The sequence below is a fragment of the Saccopteryx bilineata genome, chromosome 1, assembly GCF_036850765.1.
Source record: "Saccopteryx bilineata isolate mSacBil1 chromosome 1, mSacBil1_pri_phased_curated, whole genome shotgun sequence".
Taxonomy (NCBI): Eukaryota; Metazoa; Chordata; class Mammalia; order Chiroptera; family Emballonuridae; genus Saccopteryx; species Saccopteryx bilineata.
This window is the reverse complement of record NC_089490.1, coordinates 242,972,100-242,988,061: the sequence shown is the minus strand read 5'-3', so window position 1 is coordinate 242,988,061 and position 15,962 is coordinate 242,972,100. Positions and strand designations below refer to the sequence as shown.

At 41.3% G+C, this 15,962-nt stretch overlaps 1 protein-coding gene across 1 annotated transcript in view; it reads right to left on the bottom strand.

Annotated features, from left to right (window-relative positions):
- WDR70 (WD repeat domain 70) overlaps nt 1-15,962 on the bottom strand; it is a 306,182-nt gene that overhangs the window by 201,906 nt on the left and 88,314 nt on the right. Inside the window, exon 8 of the mRNA XM_066239985.1 lies at nt 9,460-9,613. Within this exon, the coding sequence (XP_066096082.1) occupies nt 9,460-9,613 (154 nt within the window). The remainder of the gene's footprint in view (nt 1-9,459; nt 9,614-15,962) is intronic.

Below are 15,962 nucleotides of genomic sequence, written 5' to 3'. Positions count from 1 at the left end.
ACTCCCAGAATTGTGGGTATATGTCAAAGCACAGAAACCAGTGTGAGGAAGTTTCTCTTAGAGAAAAAGATCTGGAAATATTCAGAAACTGGAAAGAAACACATGTACTTCAAAGCATTGCACTTCTTAGAGTTTGTATTTGCAGTTAAAATCATCAGTTAAAACTGCTTAAAGAAACAAAAATATAGCTAAACTCACAGTTTAAAATATTTCACTACTTAGGAAACAGTCTTTACTATTAAAAGAACATGACTGATATATTTCACCTATAAGCATAAGAGCAATTTTTCAGAGCAGCAGGATATCAGAATAACTACATGTACTATTGAAATACAAAGCATTTGAAAACATCTTTGCCCAATATTCCTGTTCAAGCTTCTAATTTCCATAACTCAAGTACACTCAGGGAGAAAGCTCCCAATAAAAGGACAGAAGAGCCTGTCCTCTTCCACGTTAGTAAAGTACCAACAGGCACCACTTAACAAAGGGGACACGCTCTGAGAAATGCACTGTTAGGAGATTTCTTCCTTGTGAGAACATCACAAGGGGTCACTGGCTCTGGCTCAATTGGAGCGCCCCCACCCCACCCTGTATCAGGGCACATATGAGAGAGCAATCAATAAGCAACTAGAGTGCCACAACTACAATTTGATGCTTCTCTTCTCTCTCCCTTCCTGTCTGTCTGTCCCTATCTGTCCCCCAGCCCTTGCTATAAAAAATAAAAAAATAAAAAAGATGCAAGTGTAATTACTCTCCCTGTATTATGCTGTGCGATGTAACAGGAAAAAATGTATTTCTGTACCACAGGAAGCACATTTTAAAAAGAAAAAATATATATATACAGACTGGTTGGTGGTGGCTTGTGGCTGACCTGGAACACTGAAGTAACTGGTTCAAAAACTCTGAGCTTACCCAGTCAAGGCACATACAACAAGAAACCAATGAACAGCTAAAGTGAAGCAACCTTGAGTTGATAGTTATCGCTACCCCCACCCTCTGTAAAATCAATAAATAAAATCTTTAAATATACATAAACACACATATACACATGAAAATAATAATATAAAGATTAGAGATACAAATGTAACAAGATAACAATTTGACAATATAATTAGAAAGGCCTGTTTATATTTGAAGTACATAATATTTCATCATAATAGATCAGATATACGTAATTATTTCCTTTAATAACCTATTTGTTGAATTTTCCAGCAAAGTCACAAGTTACTAATTACTCTTGGAATCAGAAAAGAGGTTAAAGAGTTAAGAAAAAAAAGTGTCCCAAGAAATCTACTCTTTTCGAATAATAATTCTTGCATTTCCAAAAGCCATTACTCGAGCCAAAGACTGCAATTAAGGTATCAGTAACATTTCGTAGATGAGTAAATAATCAATCAATTATATTTGCTTCTGGGAAATAAAGAGAGTAAATATTAACCATGATTTTGAAATCAAAATGGAGATAATATTAGGCAGGTGGGGGAAGTTACAGTACAGTGGTACCTTGAGATATGAGTGTAATTCATTCTGTAACTGAGCTCATAAGTCAGTCAACTCATATATCAAACAAATTTCTCCCATTTAAAATAACTGAAATAGATTTAATCCATTCCAGCCCTGTGAAACATCCCCAAACCATCCTAAATTATGAAAAAAGACATGTTTTTAATTAAGAAACACACATGTATACTTTACCAATGCAGAACAAAATATATGAAATAAAAGAAAAAAGTGTTATTTAGTACTGTATTTTTACCTTGGAGACAGACAGAGGTGAATGGCGGAGGAGGGAGAGAGGGAGGGAGGGATGCAGGCACTGTAGACACGTAAACTATCTTAACACTAAATGTAAACTAAAACTGCATTTTCTTTACTTTAAACAAAATTAAAACTGCACTTTCTTTACTTAAAATGAAACCACAAAAACTTAATTGTAAAAAAAATGCACTTTCTTAACTTTAAACTTAACCTAAGCTTAACATTACGTATTTTTCATTTAATCATTACCTGTGTTTGCCTTTTTGGCTGCACTTTTGGCACTTTCACGTGTAGAACTTTTGAATAAAAATCTATCCAAAGAGGTTTGCTTTTGCTTGCCTTTTAAAATGTTACAGAAATGTGACAGACAAGTGTCATTAAAAAGTGCCAAAACACGACCAGTTGAAAATTTTTCTGGGCGTTTCTTTTCAATGAAACTTGAAAGCTTCTCCCACATTGCCAGCATGTCTTTAATTTCACTTGTAGAAATCACTTCCTCCGACTTTACCTCCTCCTCACTACTAATCTCTTGCAGAAGCTCCCTATGTTACATCATCTGTAGCTCCTTCAACTCCTCAGTTGAGAGTTCCTCCTCATGTTCCTCGACAAGCTCGTTTATGTCACCCTCATCTACCTCCAGACCCATCGACTTTTCGAGGGACACAACCTTTTTTGTGTGCTATCATGGGGCCGAAGAAAGTGAGTGTAAAGGACAGTGGTGAGAAGAAGAAGAGAATGATATCAATAGAAGTAAAGCAAGAAATAATAGAAAAACATGAATATGGTGTACGAGTGATTGAACTGGCAAGGCTGTACGACTGCAATACATCTACAATTTGTACCATCCTTAAACAAAAGAATTCAATCAAAAGCACAAATCCAGCAAAAGGAACTACAATTCTGTCCCAGTTAAGGACAAGTATCTATGAAGAAATGGAGAAGCTTCTGCTGGTGTGGGTGAAAGAGAAAGAGCTGGCAGGAGATACAGTGATGGAGACTGTAATATGCGAAAAGGCACGTAGTATTTATGGCAACTTGAAGAAGAAAGAACCATCAACCTCAAAAGAGGCAGCAGAAGATACGTTTAAGGCAAGTCATGGCTGGTTTGAAAATTTCAAGAAGAGATCTGGCATCTACTTGGTAGTGAGGCATGGTGAAGCTGTGAGTGCTGACGCTTCTACCTCGGTCTCAGTCTCTGGTTCAAATCCTTCGAAGTCCCTGTCTGCAACAGCATCAGGCCATAACTCTTTCCATGCCGAGTTCAAGGTTCTTCTTGTAACCTCTTGCCATGCCAAGTCAATAATGCGTAAACATATCCCGATGTTGTAGTGATCTTTCCGAAACTCTCAAAGGGTTAGATTTGTATTCTCAGTCACCTCAAAGCAGCAGTGGAACAAGTGCTTTGTGTAAAGCTTTTTAAAGTTGGAAATGACCTGCTGATCCATAGGTTGCAAAATTGAAGTCGTATTAAGGGGGAGGTAGAGGACTTTCACGAATTTGAACTCATCAAGAATGTCATCTTCAAGACCAGGTGGGTGGGCTGGAGCATTTTCAAGGATTAGTAATGCTTTCATTGGGAGTTTATTTTCTTGAAGATATTTCTTCACTGCAGGACCAAAGACAAGATTTAACCATTCAATAAAAAACTGCCACGTAATCCATACCCTAGCATTGGCGCGCCACATAACCTGCTGTTTTTCTTTAAGAATCTTGTGAGTCTTAAAGGCTCGAGGATTTTTGGAATAATACACTAGCAGTGGCTTTTCTTTACAGTCACCACTAGCATTTGCACACAATACAAGGGTCAGACGGTCCTTCACAGGTTTATGGCCTGGCAGCTTATTCTCCTCTGCAGTGATGAAAGTCCTCCGGGGCATTTATTTTCCAATACAATCCTGTTTCATCACAGTTGAACACTTGTTGGGGGATGTAGCCTTCCTTTGTGATAAGCACAGCAAAACATGCGATGTACTCCTCAGATGCCTTAACGTCAGCACTCACAGCTTCACCATGCCTCACCACCGAGTGGATGCCAGATCTCTTCTTGAAATTTTCAAACCAGCCATGACTTGCCTTAAACGTATCTTCTGCTGCCTCTTTTGAGGTTGATGGTTCTTTCTTCTTCAAGTTGCCATAAATACTACGTGCCTTTTCGCATATTACAGTCTCCATCACTGTATCTCCTGCCAGCTCTTTCTCTTTCACCCACACCAGCAGAAGCTTCTCCATTTCTTCATAGATACTTGTCCTTAACTGGGACAGAATTGTAGTTCCTTTTGCTGGATTTGTGCTTTTGATTGAATTCTTTTGTTTAAGGATGGTACAAATTGTAGATGTATTGCAGTCGTACAGCCTTGCCAGTTCAATCACTCGTACACCATATTCATGTTTTTCTATTATTTCTTGCTTTACTTCTATTGATATCATTCTCTTCTTCTTCTCACCACTGTCCTTTACGCTCACTTTCTTCGGCCTCATGAAAGCACACAAAAAAGGTTAGTAAAAAATGCAAAAATGATGCAAGAACAAGTACAGTACACAAGATTCAAACTGATTCTGTGGGTAACACGTGAGAAAGAACGAGATGCTGGTGTTGTGCTGCAGATACTGGACCCATGCGCCAACACACCAACTAGCGGCAACTTTCTGAATCATGACTCATATCTCGGAATTTCGCTCAGATCTTGAACAAAAATATGGACCGAGTCACAGCTCATATCTTAAAAAATTTGTATGTTGGTCTGCTCGAATCTCAAAGTACCATTGTATAGTATGACATGGAGTTTTTTACATATAGCATTGGTAATTAATAGTATTTTAATTTCATGTATTTCTACCTAGATTTGTTTATCCAACCTTATCCAGGTTTCCTAATTATTTTACTATATATACTGTATGTATAAGTATGAGATTACAGAAATGGCCATACACAAAACCAACCAGATTCCTTTCTTTTTGAAATTTTCTTGGCTAAAACCTAAATCAACAAAGTCTTGGTGTCTTTATAATTTAAGAAATCCTGAGTGACTACGATCATTAAGAAGAACTTGGAGGCCCTGGCCGGTTGGCTCAGCGGTAGAGCATCGGCCTGGCGTGCGGGGGACCCGGGTTCGATTCCAGCCAGGGCACATAGGAGAAGCGCCCATTTGTTTCTCCACCACCCCCCCTCCTTCCTCTCTGTCTCTCTCTTCCCCTCCTGCAGCCAAGGCTCCATTGGAGCAAAGATGGCCCGGGAGCTGGGGATGGCTCCTTGGCCTCTGCCCCAAGTGCTAGAGTGGCTCTGGTCGTGGCAAAAGCGACACCCCAGAGGGGCAGAGCATTGCCCCCTGGTGGGCAGAGCATCACCCCTGATGGGCGTGCCGGGTGGATCCCGGTCGGGCGCATGCGGGAGTCTGTCTGTCTATCCCCATTTCCAGCTTCATAAAAATACAAAAAAAAAAAAAAAAAAGAAGAAGAAGAAGAAGAACTTGGAGGCAGGTAAAAACTTCTATTTCTCACACTTTTTAGAAAAAGTATTTATTGCTTGACCAGGTGGTGGTACAGTGGATAGAGACGCTGAAGACCAAGGTTTGAAGATCTGGAAACAGCCCAAGTGTCCATCAGTGGACGAGTGGATTAAAAAGCAGTGGTACATATACACAGTGGAATACTATGGGGCTATGAAAAATAAGGAAATATTACCTTTTGCAACAATATGGAGGGACCTGGAAACAATTATGTTGAGTGAAATAAGCCAGGCAGAGAAAGAAAAATATCATATGACCTCACTCATTTGAGGAATCCAAGGAATAATGAGAACTGAGGAATGGAATTGAGACAGAGGAAGGATCAAAGGGACCAGAGGAAAAGAGGACAGAGGGAAAGGGGATGATAGGATTGGATAAACCTGAAGGGAAGGGGGGAGGGCGCTGTAGGGAAGGGGGACAAGTGAGATGTTGAGGGGAATAGTGGTGGGGGAGGCATTCAGGGTGACCCTAGAATCTATGTAAACACAATTAATTAAATTTTAAAAATGTTAAAAAAAAAAAAAAAGACCCAGGTTTGAAACCGCAAGGTTTCTGGCTTGAGAACAGGCTCACCAGCTAGATCGTGGGGTTGCTAGCTTGAGTGTGGGATCATAGACATAATCCCACGGTCACTGGCTTGAGCCCAAGATCGCTGGCTTGAGCAAGGAGTACTGGCTCAGCTGGAGCCCCCTAGTTAAAGCACATATGAGAAAACAATCAATGAACAACTAAGGTGCTGCAACTACGAGTTGATGCTTCTGATCTCTCTCCCATCCTGTCTGTCTGTCCCTGTCTGTCTCTTTCTCCCTCTCTCTCAGTACAGCAGCTGAAAAAAGAAAAAGTACCTATTATAATCACAAATTAATAAAAGAATAGATTAAATGACAGTTTTTAAAGCTTTCAAGTCCACACACCAGTTGTTTAAGTAAAGTTTTGGATTGCCAGAAGTTTCAAACAAAACAGATAAAAACAAAACTATTTGAGTTTAAAACAGAAGAGTGATCTGGAGACCCATTTGCTTTACTTCCTTACTGCCATCACCCTAAAAATTACATCTCTGTAGGCCCTGGTCAGTTGGCTCAGTGGTAGAGCATCAGCCTGGCGTGCAGGAGTCCCAGGTTTGATTCCCAGTCAGGGCACACAGGAGAAGCGCCCATCTGCTTCTCCACCCCTCCCCTCTCCTTCCTCTCTGTCTCTCTCTTCTCCTCCCGCAGCCAGGGCTCCATTGGAGCAAAGTTGGCCCTGGGTGCTGAGGATGGCTCCACGGGCCTCTGCCTCAGGTGCTAGAATGAATGGCTCTGGTTGCAACAGAGCATCGCCCCCTGGTGGGCATACTGGGTGGATCCCGGTCGGGTGCATGCGGGAGTCTGTCTGACTGCCTCCCGTTTCCAACTTCAGAAAAATACAAAAAAAAAAAAATTACATCTCTGTAAAGCGTCGACCTGGAACACTGAGGTCACCGGTTCAAAACCTTGCACTTGTCTGGTCAAGGTACATATGGGAGTTGATGCTTCCTTCTCCTCCCCCCTTTCTCCCTCTCTCTCTCTCTTTCTCTCTCTCTCTCTCATTCTCTCTTCTCTAAAATGAATAAATAAAAAAATTAAAAATAAATTTAAAAAATTACGTCTCTGGTGGAATCCCTAGGGCAATGGTTGTTTAAGGCAAGGGGAATGAGAAACTCTAGTGGAATACATGGAAAGAAAAAAAACTATTCAAACCACCATTATATTATAATTGTATGTAATTTTATGTTTAAATTACATCTGAACTATGTTTGAATCATCTAACACATACTGAACACCCAATAAACAATTAGTCAACAAACACAAGAACAGTCATCAGGTTATGGCCCACACTAGGATTGAGAGGCACTCCAAGAGGGCTCAACAAGGGGCGGTTTGAAACATACTGTACTAATTCATTCCAATGGCTCAACTAAAGTCCCTAATATAAATTACATCAATCCTCATTACAGTAGTTATGGTTTATAAAGTTCTGAAAACATTTAATTATTGAATAGAGAGGTTCCTGAAAGCCTCTGGTCATATGTTCATCAACCAATCAATACATAACTTTGTTTTACATGTGTGTGTGTAAGGACACATTATTTTATACATACACGCACATGCGCGCACACACACATATTTGATTCATTAACACTGAGCTCCAAGTCAATAATGCTATAACTCATTCCTGAACGAAGCTTCTATGACACATGGACTCTCTCTGATACGCCTTACACCACAGACTTCTTAGGAACACTACTGAGGACTACAGTACTTCAGCACAGCACTTAGGGGCCATTTTAAACAACAAAATCACCAACAAAAAGCACAAAGATAAGAAAAACACAGCATTAAATAGACCACAAAAGGGACCCTGATTACAGTGCAGCAGCTGAAGCAAGAAGGCAGAGGATCACCCTGTTCAAATTTTTTGTTTTTCTGTGCAGTGACTTCAGCAAATGACTATGAAAGTGCCCTGAGTACTGACTTGCAGTTACAGAATAATCTTAGCAAGTGAGTCTGCAAATACAGAACCCATGAATAATGAAAATAAACTGTATTTTCTCAAACAATCAAATCTCATATAAAGTTTTGATATAGGCACAAACTGTGGGTTAGTGTACTAGAAGAGATGTCAGGCAGATAAGGGGGAGAAAGTAAAAATCAAAATTAAAATGAAAGTTCAAAATTCTGCATCCATCATATCCACTGACATTTTAATATATCTGCCGTAGATGACATTATTGTTCCCAATTCATCAACCTTCCCTGGATCCACATTTTTGACATGTAGATATTACAGTTCCTCAATAGAGACCAGACCCATTTCTCCACTGCATTGTTACCCATGGCCATGTGATTTGCTTTGGGCAATGGAATGTTCGTGGACACAACATGAGCCAAGGCCTGCAATGTGCTTTTTAAGTTAGGGTTTCCTTCTTCTGTTTCTCCCATCACCTTGAGAAAAACCTGTCTTCACACAGTCCTCTGGTGCAAGGAAGAACAGACACAGAACAGACCTCGACTCCATCTGCAGCCCAAAGCCAAGCCCAGCCAAGAGCTGCCAACCCACAGATATGTCAGCAATTATAAATAAGCCATTTATAATAGCCACAGTATTATTGTGGCTCTAGTTAATTGATATTTAAATTCCTTACACAGCCTGACCAGGCAGTGGCGCAGTGGATAGAGCGTCAGACTGGGATGCGGAAGACCCAGGTTCGAGACCCCAAGGTTACCAGCTTGAGCGTGAACTCATCTGGCTTGAGCAAAAGCTCACCAGCTTGAGCCCAAGGTCACTGGCTCAAGCAAAGGGTTACTTGGTCTGCTGAAGGCCCACGGTCAAGGCACATATAAGAAAGCAATCAATGAACAACTAAGGTGTTGCAATGCGCAACAAAAAACTAATTATTGATGTTTCTCATCTCTCCGTTCTTGTCTGTCTGTCCCTGTCTATCTCTCTCTCTGATTCTCTCTGTCTCTGTAAAAAAAAAAAAAAAAATTCCTTACACATTAATTTTATAATAGCATCATCCTATTAAAAATTTTTGTATAAAAAACATTGATGAGACCCTCTTTCCTTCTTGTCCCAACACCTAGTACACAGCAGGTCTGTGGTAGAAAGTGTTTCCAAAATGGCTGCATCAACATCTCCCACCACATGCGATATTTTTAATGTAATCTTGCTACTGACACATCAGATGGTGGAGTCTATCTCCTCTTCCCAAAAATTTGGACTGGACCTATGATGTTATGTAAAACTTGAAGCCAGACCTTAAGAAATCTGAAGTTTCCATGTTCATCCTTCATGGAACCCACTCATCAGTCAAGAGGTCAAACCCCAGTAAGTCTACCCCAAACTAGACATGTGACAATCCCAAACTAGACATGTGAAAAGAAAAGAGGGGGGAAAGGGGGGAAGGGAGTAGAGGGAGAGAGAATGAGATGCCATAGGGTACATCAACCTCAAATCCATCTGAGCGAGGTCATTTGGACCTTATAACCATCCTAGTGACCCAAGTGATACTATATGAAGCAGAAGAACTTTCTGGTAAATCACAGAATTGTGAGAAATAACAAAGTGTTTAAAACTATCTATCTTTTGCAGTAAATTATGGCAATTCAAACAAATTGTTAATAAGTGTGTGCTGAGTTAATTAAATTCAGTAAAATGTTCTGTTTAATGCTTACCTTGGTGTTGGCCATGTCCACAATATACTGGTCTCCTTTTATACATTCCATTACTTCAAAACCATCTCTGTCAATCACTTTGGCTTGAGAGCTTCCAGATACAACAAGAATCATGTCCCCTGTGTTACTATACTGTAATGACTTGATTTGATGGCTGTGCAAAAGAAAAAGAAGGTACTTTGGTAAGACACTGAGCATGATGTATATACTTTAACCACATTAAGCACTGCCAGAGAAAAAGTCACAACCGCAGAAACTGATAATTCTACAATCAGGAACATCACCCTCAAATGCACCCTCACCCCCAGAGGCTACCTGTTAGTGCTCTCCTCTCACTCTCCACAGCAATCTATCAAAATCTTCTCTACTCATTTTAAATCTTAACTCCATCCAATTCCCCCTCTTCCAACTGTTGAGTCCTCTTGCTCTTTCCCAGAAAAAAAAAAGGAACTGCCTCAGTTTCCTCCCATTAATGTCATAAACTGACTTGCATGTGAACTCTCTTCTTCCTTCTCTTCAATTACACTACTGAAATGAACCTTCCTGCACGAGGCAGGTCCACTACCTACAAGCTGGACCCCACCCTTTCCCATCTCCTGAGGAATTGTCTATGCTCTCCTCCCCATCACAGGTCAGTTGTTTGAACGGGTTATCTCCTCCCTTATTTTTCTAGCACTACAGTATCCTTCCCACCCTCACCACTCCGTTAAAACTGATCCTGCCGTTGTGGCTGTGGTGAATGCTGGGGTGTGCCACCCTGATCTACCCCTTCAGGACTCAAGTACTCATCACCCCAGCCTCCAGGATTTGGCCTGCTGATGGCTAACAGCTGAACCCTCAGGAATTTCCCTAAGTTGCAGAGAACTCCCTCACCCAAGGTTCTGTTACCATTCCAAAGCAGCCCGCATTCACTGACTGGGTGGCAAGTAGTAAAACGGTCCAGCTCTGTTTCATTGTGGGATATCTTGGAAGGTTATTCCAGCTTCAGCTCTCCCTGTAGGAATAGCTGAGGCTGCTCTTGCAATTACATGGCAACTCAATTTCTCCATCTTCCTCATGCTGTTACCCTTGCACCTTCTCTCATGGGGGTTGATCCCAGAACCACTTCTCAACAAATCTCCTGCATGTAAATCCTCAAGTTTCAAAGTATGTTTTGGGGGAGCTTGAACTGACACAGTTTGTATCAAAAGTGGTCCCATGAAATTGATTCCCAAGTAAGACTTTGGAGCAATATCAGTCACCGACTGGCTAGCAATAAGAAAGAAAGCTACCACATCAATAATTGCAATTCTTTCACCACCATACTCAGTAAAGCCTAGTGCTGTCCAACAGAACTTTCTGTGACAATGGAACTCTTCCATAGCTATGCTGTCTATTACAGTAGCCATGTGGACTGGTCAAGCATTTAAAATATGAATACTGCAACTAAGGAACTGAATTTTTAATTTTATTTAATTTTAATTTAAATAGTCGCGTATGCTAGTGGCTAGTGCACTCAACAGTGCAGCCATTAACAATATGAAATAAATATAAAACAATCTCAACCTTGGAACAACAGAAGAGTCCTACTGCCTCATAAAGTAGATGAAAAATGAAATACTAAGTTAAGTAAAATGTTGATTTAAAACAAAAAGAAAAAAAATCTAATGAAACCTATAAAAGTCCATTTGGATGACAATACTACCAGTACTAAAAAAAGGTCATTGTCCAACCTCTAAATGTAACTTTCGGTTACAAATTTAGAAAGGTGATTGATGTAAACACTTCAGGTAAAAATTCCTATTTACTAGGGGTACGCAACATAATTTAATGACAAAATAACCTAGACATGTTTTCTTTGAATATATGTACCCTGATTTATTAATGTCATCCCATTACCATTAATAAAAATTTATTTAAAAAAAAAAAAAAAGAAAGAAAAAATTCCTATTTACCTTGCTTAAAAGCACACTATAACATTCTTAGAGATAGCATGGTAAACTATCACAAAGAGCAACCTTAGAGGTATGTTATCACAGGTGCCATGCTTAAAAAAGAAATTGTCAAATGAATATAAATGCAACCCTGGCCAGTTGGCTCAGTGGTAGAGCATTGGCCCAGTATGTGGAGGTCCCGGGTTCAATTCCCGGTCAGGGCACACAGGAGAAGCATCCATCTGCTTCTACACCCCTCTCCCTCTCCCTCTCCCTCTCCCTCTCCCTCTCCCTCTCCCTCTCCCTCTCCCTCTCACTTCTCTCTCTCTCTCTCTCTCTCTCTCTCTCTCTTTCTCTCTCTCTCCCTTCCTCCCTCTCTCCTGCAGCCATAGCTCGATTATGGAAAGTTGGTCCCAGGCACTGAGGATGGTTCCATGGCTTCCATTTCAGGCACTAAGAAGAGCTTGGTTGCCAAGCAATGGAGCAATACCCCAGATGGGCAAAGCATCACCCTATAGTGGGCTTGCCAGGTGGATCCTGGTCAGGGCACATACAGGAGTATGTCTCTTTGCCTTCCCTCCTCTCACTGAATGAAAAAAGAAGAATTTGAATATGAATGGAAAGCAAAAATTATGTACCTGAGTGCTTGCTTTGGTAGCACATACACTAAAGAAAAATTATGCACCTTAAATAGATATCAATAACAGCCTGACCAGGTGGTGGCGCAGTGGATAGAGTGTCGGACTGGGATGCAAAGGACCCAGGTTCAAGACCCCGAGGTCGCCAGCTTGAGCGCGGGCTCATATGGTTTGAGCAAAATCCCACCAGATTGAACCCAAGGTCGCTGGCTCCAGCAAGGGGTTACTCGGTCTACTGAAGGCCCGCGGTCAAGGCACATATGAGAAAGCAATCAATGAACAACTAAAGTGTTGCAACGCACAATGAAAAACTAATGATTGATGCTTCTCACCTCTCTCCGTTCCTGTCTGTCTGTCCCTGTCTATCCCTCTCTCTGACTCACTCTCTGTCTCTGTAAAAAACAAATTTTTTAAAAAAAGTAAATAGATATCAATAACAAACCCATAAAGAATTCTTGTGGAGTACCAACTTAACGATCAAAGTCCCAAACATAAAATTTTTCTATCAAAATTAAAATGAACATCTTTTTAAAGCTATCTTCATAGCTTCCTTTATGATTCATCCAAACAGGCCAATCTCAAAATAAAATAAACTCTAGCAATAAAACAATTTAAACAAAAATTTAAGCTATTTAGTCCAATTTACTTTCTAAGTCTATAATTTCAAGGGTGAGAAGTAAGTGGGTATTTCAGAAAATAATTCTGTCCTCTAGCAGCAGAACATACATAAAAAGTAAAATCTCTGTATGTCTGGCTAGGTCTCAACAGTATTACTCTTCCTGGTTGGTTACCAAATCTAAACCAGATATTTAGCAATGGAAGTGCCTTTCGGCACAGCCTCCACTAGAAACTGCTGTTTAGAATTTATACTGTTTCTCCTAAAATGCTGAAATTCTAGCTGAGAGTTTCTGAAATATTTAGTCTTCAAAAAGCCATTCCTAATGTACTGATTCACAGCACTGCTTAATGGCAAAGATAATTCAAACAAAGACCTGAGTGGGCTCTGAGGTTAGAATGGTTACAGAGTGAGCAATTTCATTACAATGGCCAAGATGCCGAGGTAGATGAGAAACTGAAGCTCCCAAACCAGATGTTTATAGCAAAGGAACCTAGAAAAGCAAAAGTGAGGCCCACTGGCCGTGCGGCATCCCTCCTGAAACACTGGGAGAAATGAGGTCCTCAGCAGAATCCTGACTAGGTCCCAGATTTAAATGTTAAGTTCATGAGGAGGCACCAATAATAAGATATAGAATTAAATGTCTAATCAGATGTTCCAGTTGTCCATTTATTGCCTCTCAGCTCCAAATTCACCTTCACTGCCTGCTCTGCAAAAATGGATTTGGGCTCTTCCAGTATTTTCCTTTGCCAGTTGCATGATGCTACGTTTTGAGCCTAGAGGGAGTTGGAGGATCAGTGCAGGAGGAAGGGGTTTGCTCCTGGTCTGGTGAGCTCCTCCTGGTGGGCTCCTGCACTGCACAGGCCTCCCCAGGGTTTGCCTGCTGCTGCATGCATAGCCTTTCCACCACCAGGCTCCCGAGGGGCACAGTGGTCCACAGCTGGAGAAACCGGGAGCCCCTTCCCAGCACCTCCTTTGTGGTTCTGCAGCAGAGGGACCTTGGCAAGGCAGGTTTCTGGCAAGTTTTGCTGTCACAGCAGTACAGCAATGTCTTTAGCATCCAGGGAGCCACAGCTTCGCCCTCTCCAATAAGGTCTGGCTCGCAGTCTGAGAGACCTCTCCCTTGAATGTTCTAGCTCTACCCAAGGGCAGTGGCTACTCCTTTTATTTGCTATATTCTTTAGAGTTTTTACTAGCCAATCCCTCGTTAGCCCAACCGCCTGTTCAGTTAGTAATTCTTTATTATAAAATACCCGTTCCGATTACTGTGTGACCTCTCTCTCCTCATCAGATCTCGACTGAGACACCAAAGTTCAAGCGATTAGACACTGAGAACAGCATAGGCTATTGAGTCCAATATTTTTTATATATAAACAAACAGATCAGATCTTTGGTAATCAGAGAGTTCAGACTACTAAATCCAAGTCTTGTAGAGCAGGAATGGAACAAACCATATAGCTCACACGGTGTATCTTTGTTTACAGGACTCCTACTTGGAGTAAGTCTTAATTTTCCTCACTTAACTATGGAAGATCAAGTACTGTATGCAATCACTTTTTTTTTTCTGGTGAATCATTTTAATTTCCAAAGGGGAAGGAAAATCTTAAAAACACAGTAAAAATTTTAAAAGATGAGATAGTAAAAGGAGTCAACGGCTCCATTTCTCTGGCTATTTGCCCTACCAAACTCTTCTATTTACATTTGGAAGGAAATAGAAAATCTCAGTAATCGCACACCAATAGTCACCTAGCTTTCTTAGCTCTGTAGGAAAACTTAGCATTTCCCTCTGTGTCACTGTTTCTCACGTGCTCCCTTTGCCAACATTAAAATGAAATGTTCAGCATCAGGCTCACCATTCCTGTCTCACTTTGCTCCTAATTCTGCCAGCCACAGAGTTAAAAGGGCAGGATTAAGAGTTATTAGACACAGTACTAAGGAGAATTAAAGGGCTTGTTCAAGGGGAATAACATCTGCTCCTCAAATTCCTACCTAAACAACTAAGATTCCGATCAAAGAGAAGAGAGGGAAAGGCAATCTGACAGCAAACTGGAGTCACGAGGAAGTGAATGTTCTCCCGGGGGGTAACTCCACCACCAGAGGAAGGCTCGGTGACATTGCACAATTCCTTCTGTGAAGTTATTCATGGGGCAAGTGGAAGCACATGAGTGTAAGTGGAGGGGAGTGGGAAGGTGAAGATTGAGGATCCTTTTAAGTAGTTTTTGCCCCGCTAGCAAAACAAGCTGAGACATGCAAGACAGATAAACACAGCTGTTTGGGGCTGTCACTTGGGGCTCAGGAACCAAGTCCTGATGTAGTGAAAAGCGCACCGGAATGCGAGTCAGGACGCCAGAGATTCGAATCCTCACTCCGGCTAACTAGCTGTGTAATGGTGAGCCAGGCTCTCAGCTTCACGAGCCTCACCACCACCCCATCTTTTCTTTTTTATTTTTCTGGAAAATCAGTAGATGGGACCAAATGGCAGAGCTCCTGGACTAGCTGCATACCATCACCGTGTCCTGGTTTCCTCCACTGGAATCCCGGGAGAAATAATACCTGTAGGAGTGGAAACTGAAAACAGCGCACATAAAGGGACCTCGCCCAGTACATGAAACAAGTAGTTGCTGTTATTATTACTTTTTATTCCCAAGTTCTCCTCAAGAGTATTTGAGGGAAGAAATATCAGAAATGGAAACTGAAAGAGCAAAACTGAAATTTCTATTGGAAAAGGACCAGAGTGATTAGAAAAACACCTCCCAAAAAGGGTACAACAGCCTCATGTGAAAACATCCCACAAACCATGAACTCCTGGGGCAGCAGGTTCTCAAAATAGAAAGGCTGCCCTTATGGAAACAGTTATCACAACATTAGACAGCTGGCAGCTGAAAAGAATGTTCAATGGATGACACGGTTCACAACACAAAGATGCACCAACTGGTCAGAATCCTAACAGAAGAGCATCCTAGAAACATCCACCACCTAGAGAGGAGACTCCCCTGTTAGGGTCACTCTCAGACCAGCCCCCCAGAAAATCCTTCAGACCACAGGCTCGGTCCACAGCTATGAGACATATCAGCTGTAAACTTAGGCTATAAAACAGCTTAAGGAAGCGAGGAGCTGCCTGCTTGTCACCAGGCAAGGAGAGTAAAATAACAAGGGGGTTGGGAAGAGGTTCCAGAGCAGAGGTCTGCCAACTTTTCCTGTAAATAGTTTAAGCTTTGCAGGCCATCTACGATATCTGTCACGTATTCTTTGTTATATTTTGTTTTACAAGCCCTTAAAATTATAAAATTCCTAGTTCAAGGGCCACACAAAAAGTAAGCCATGCCCTGGCCAGTT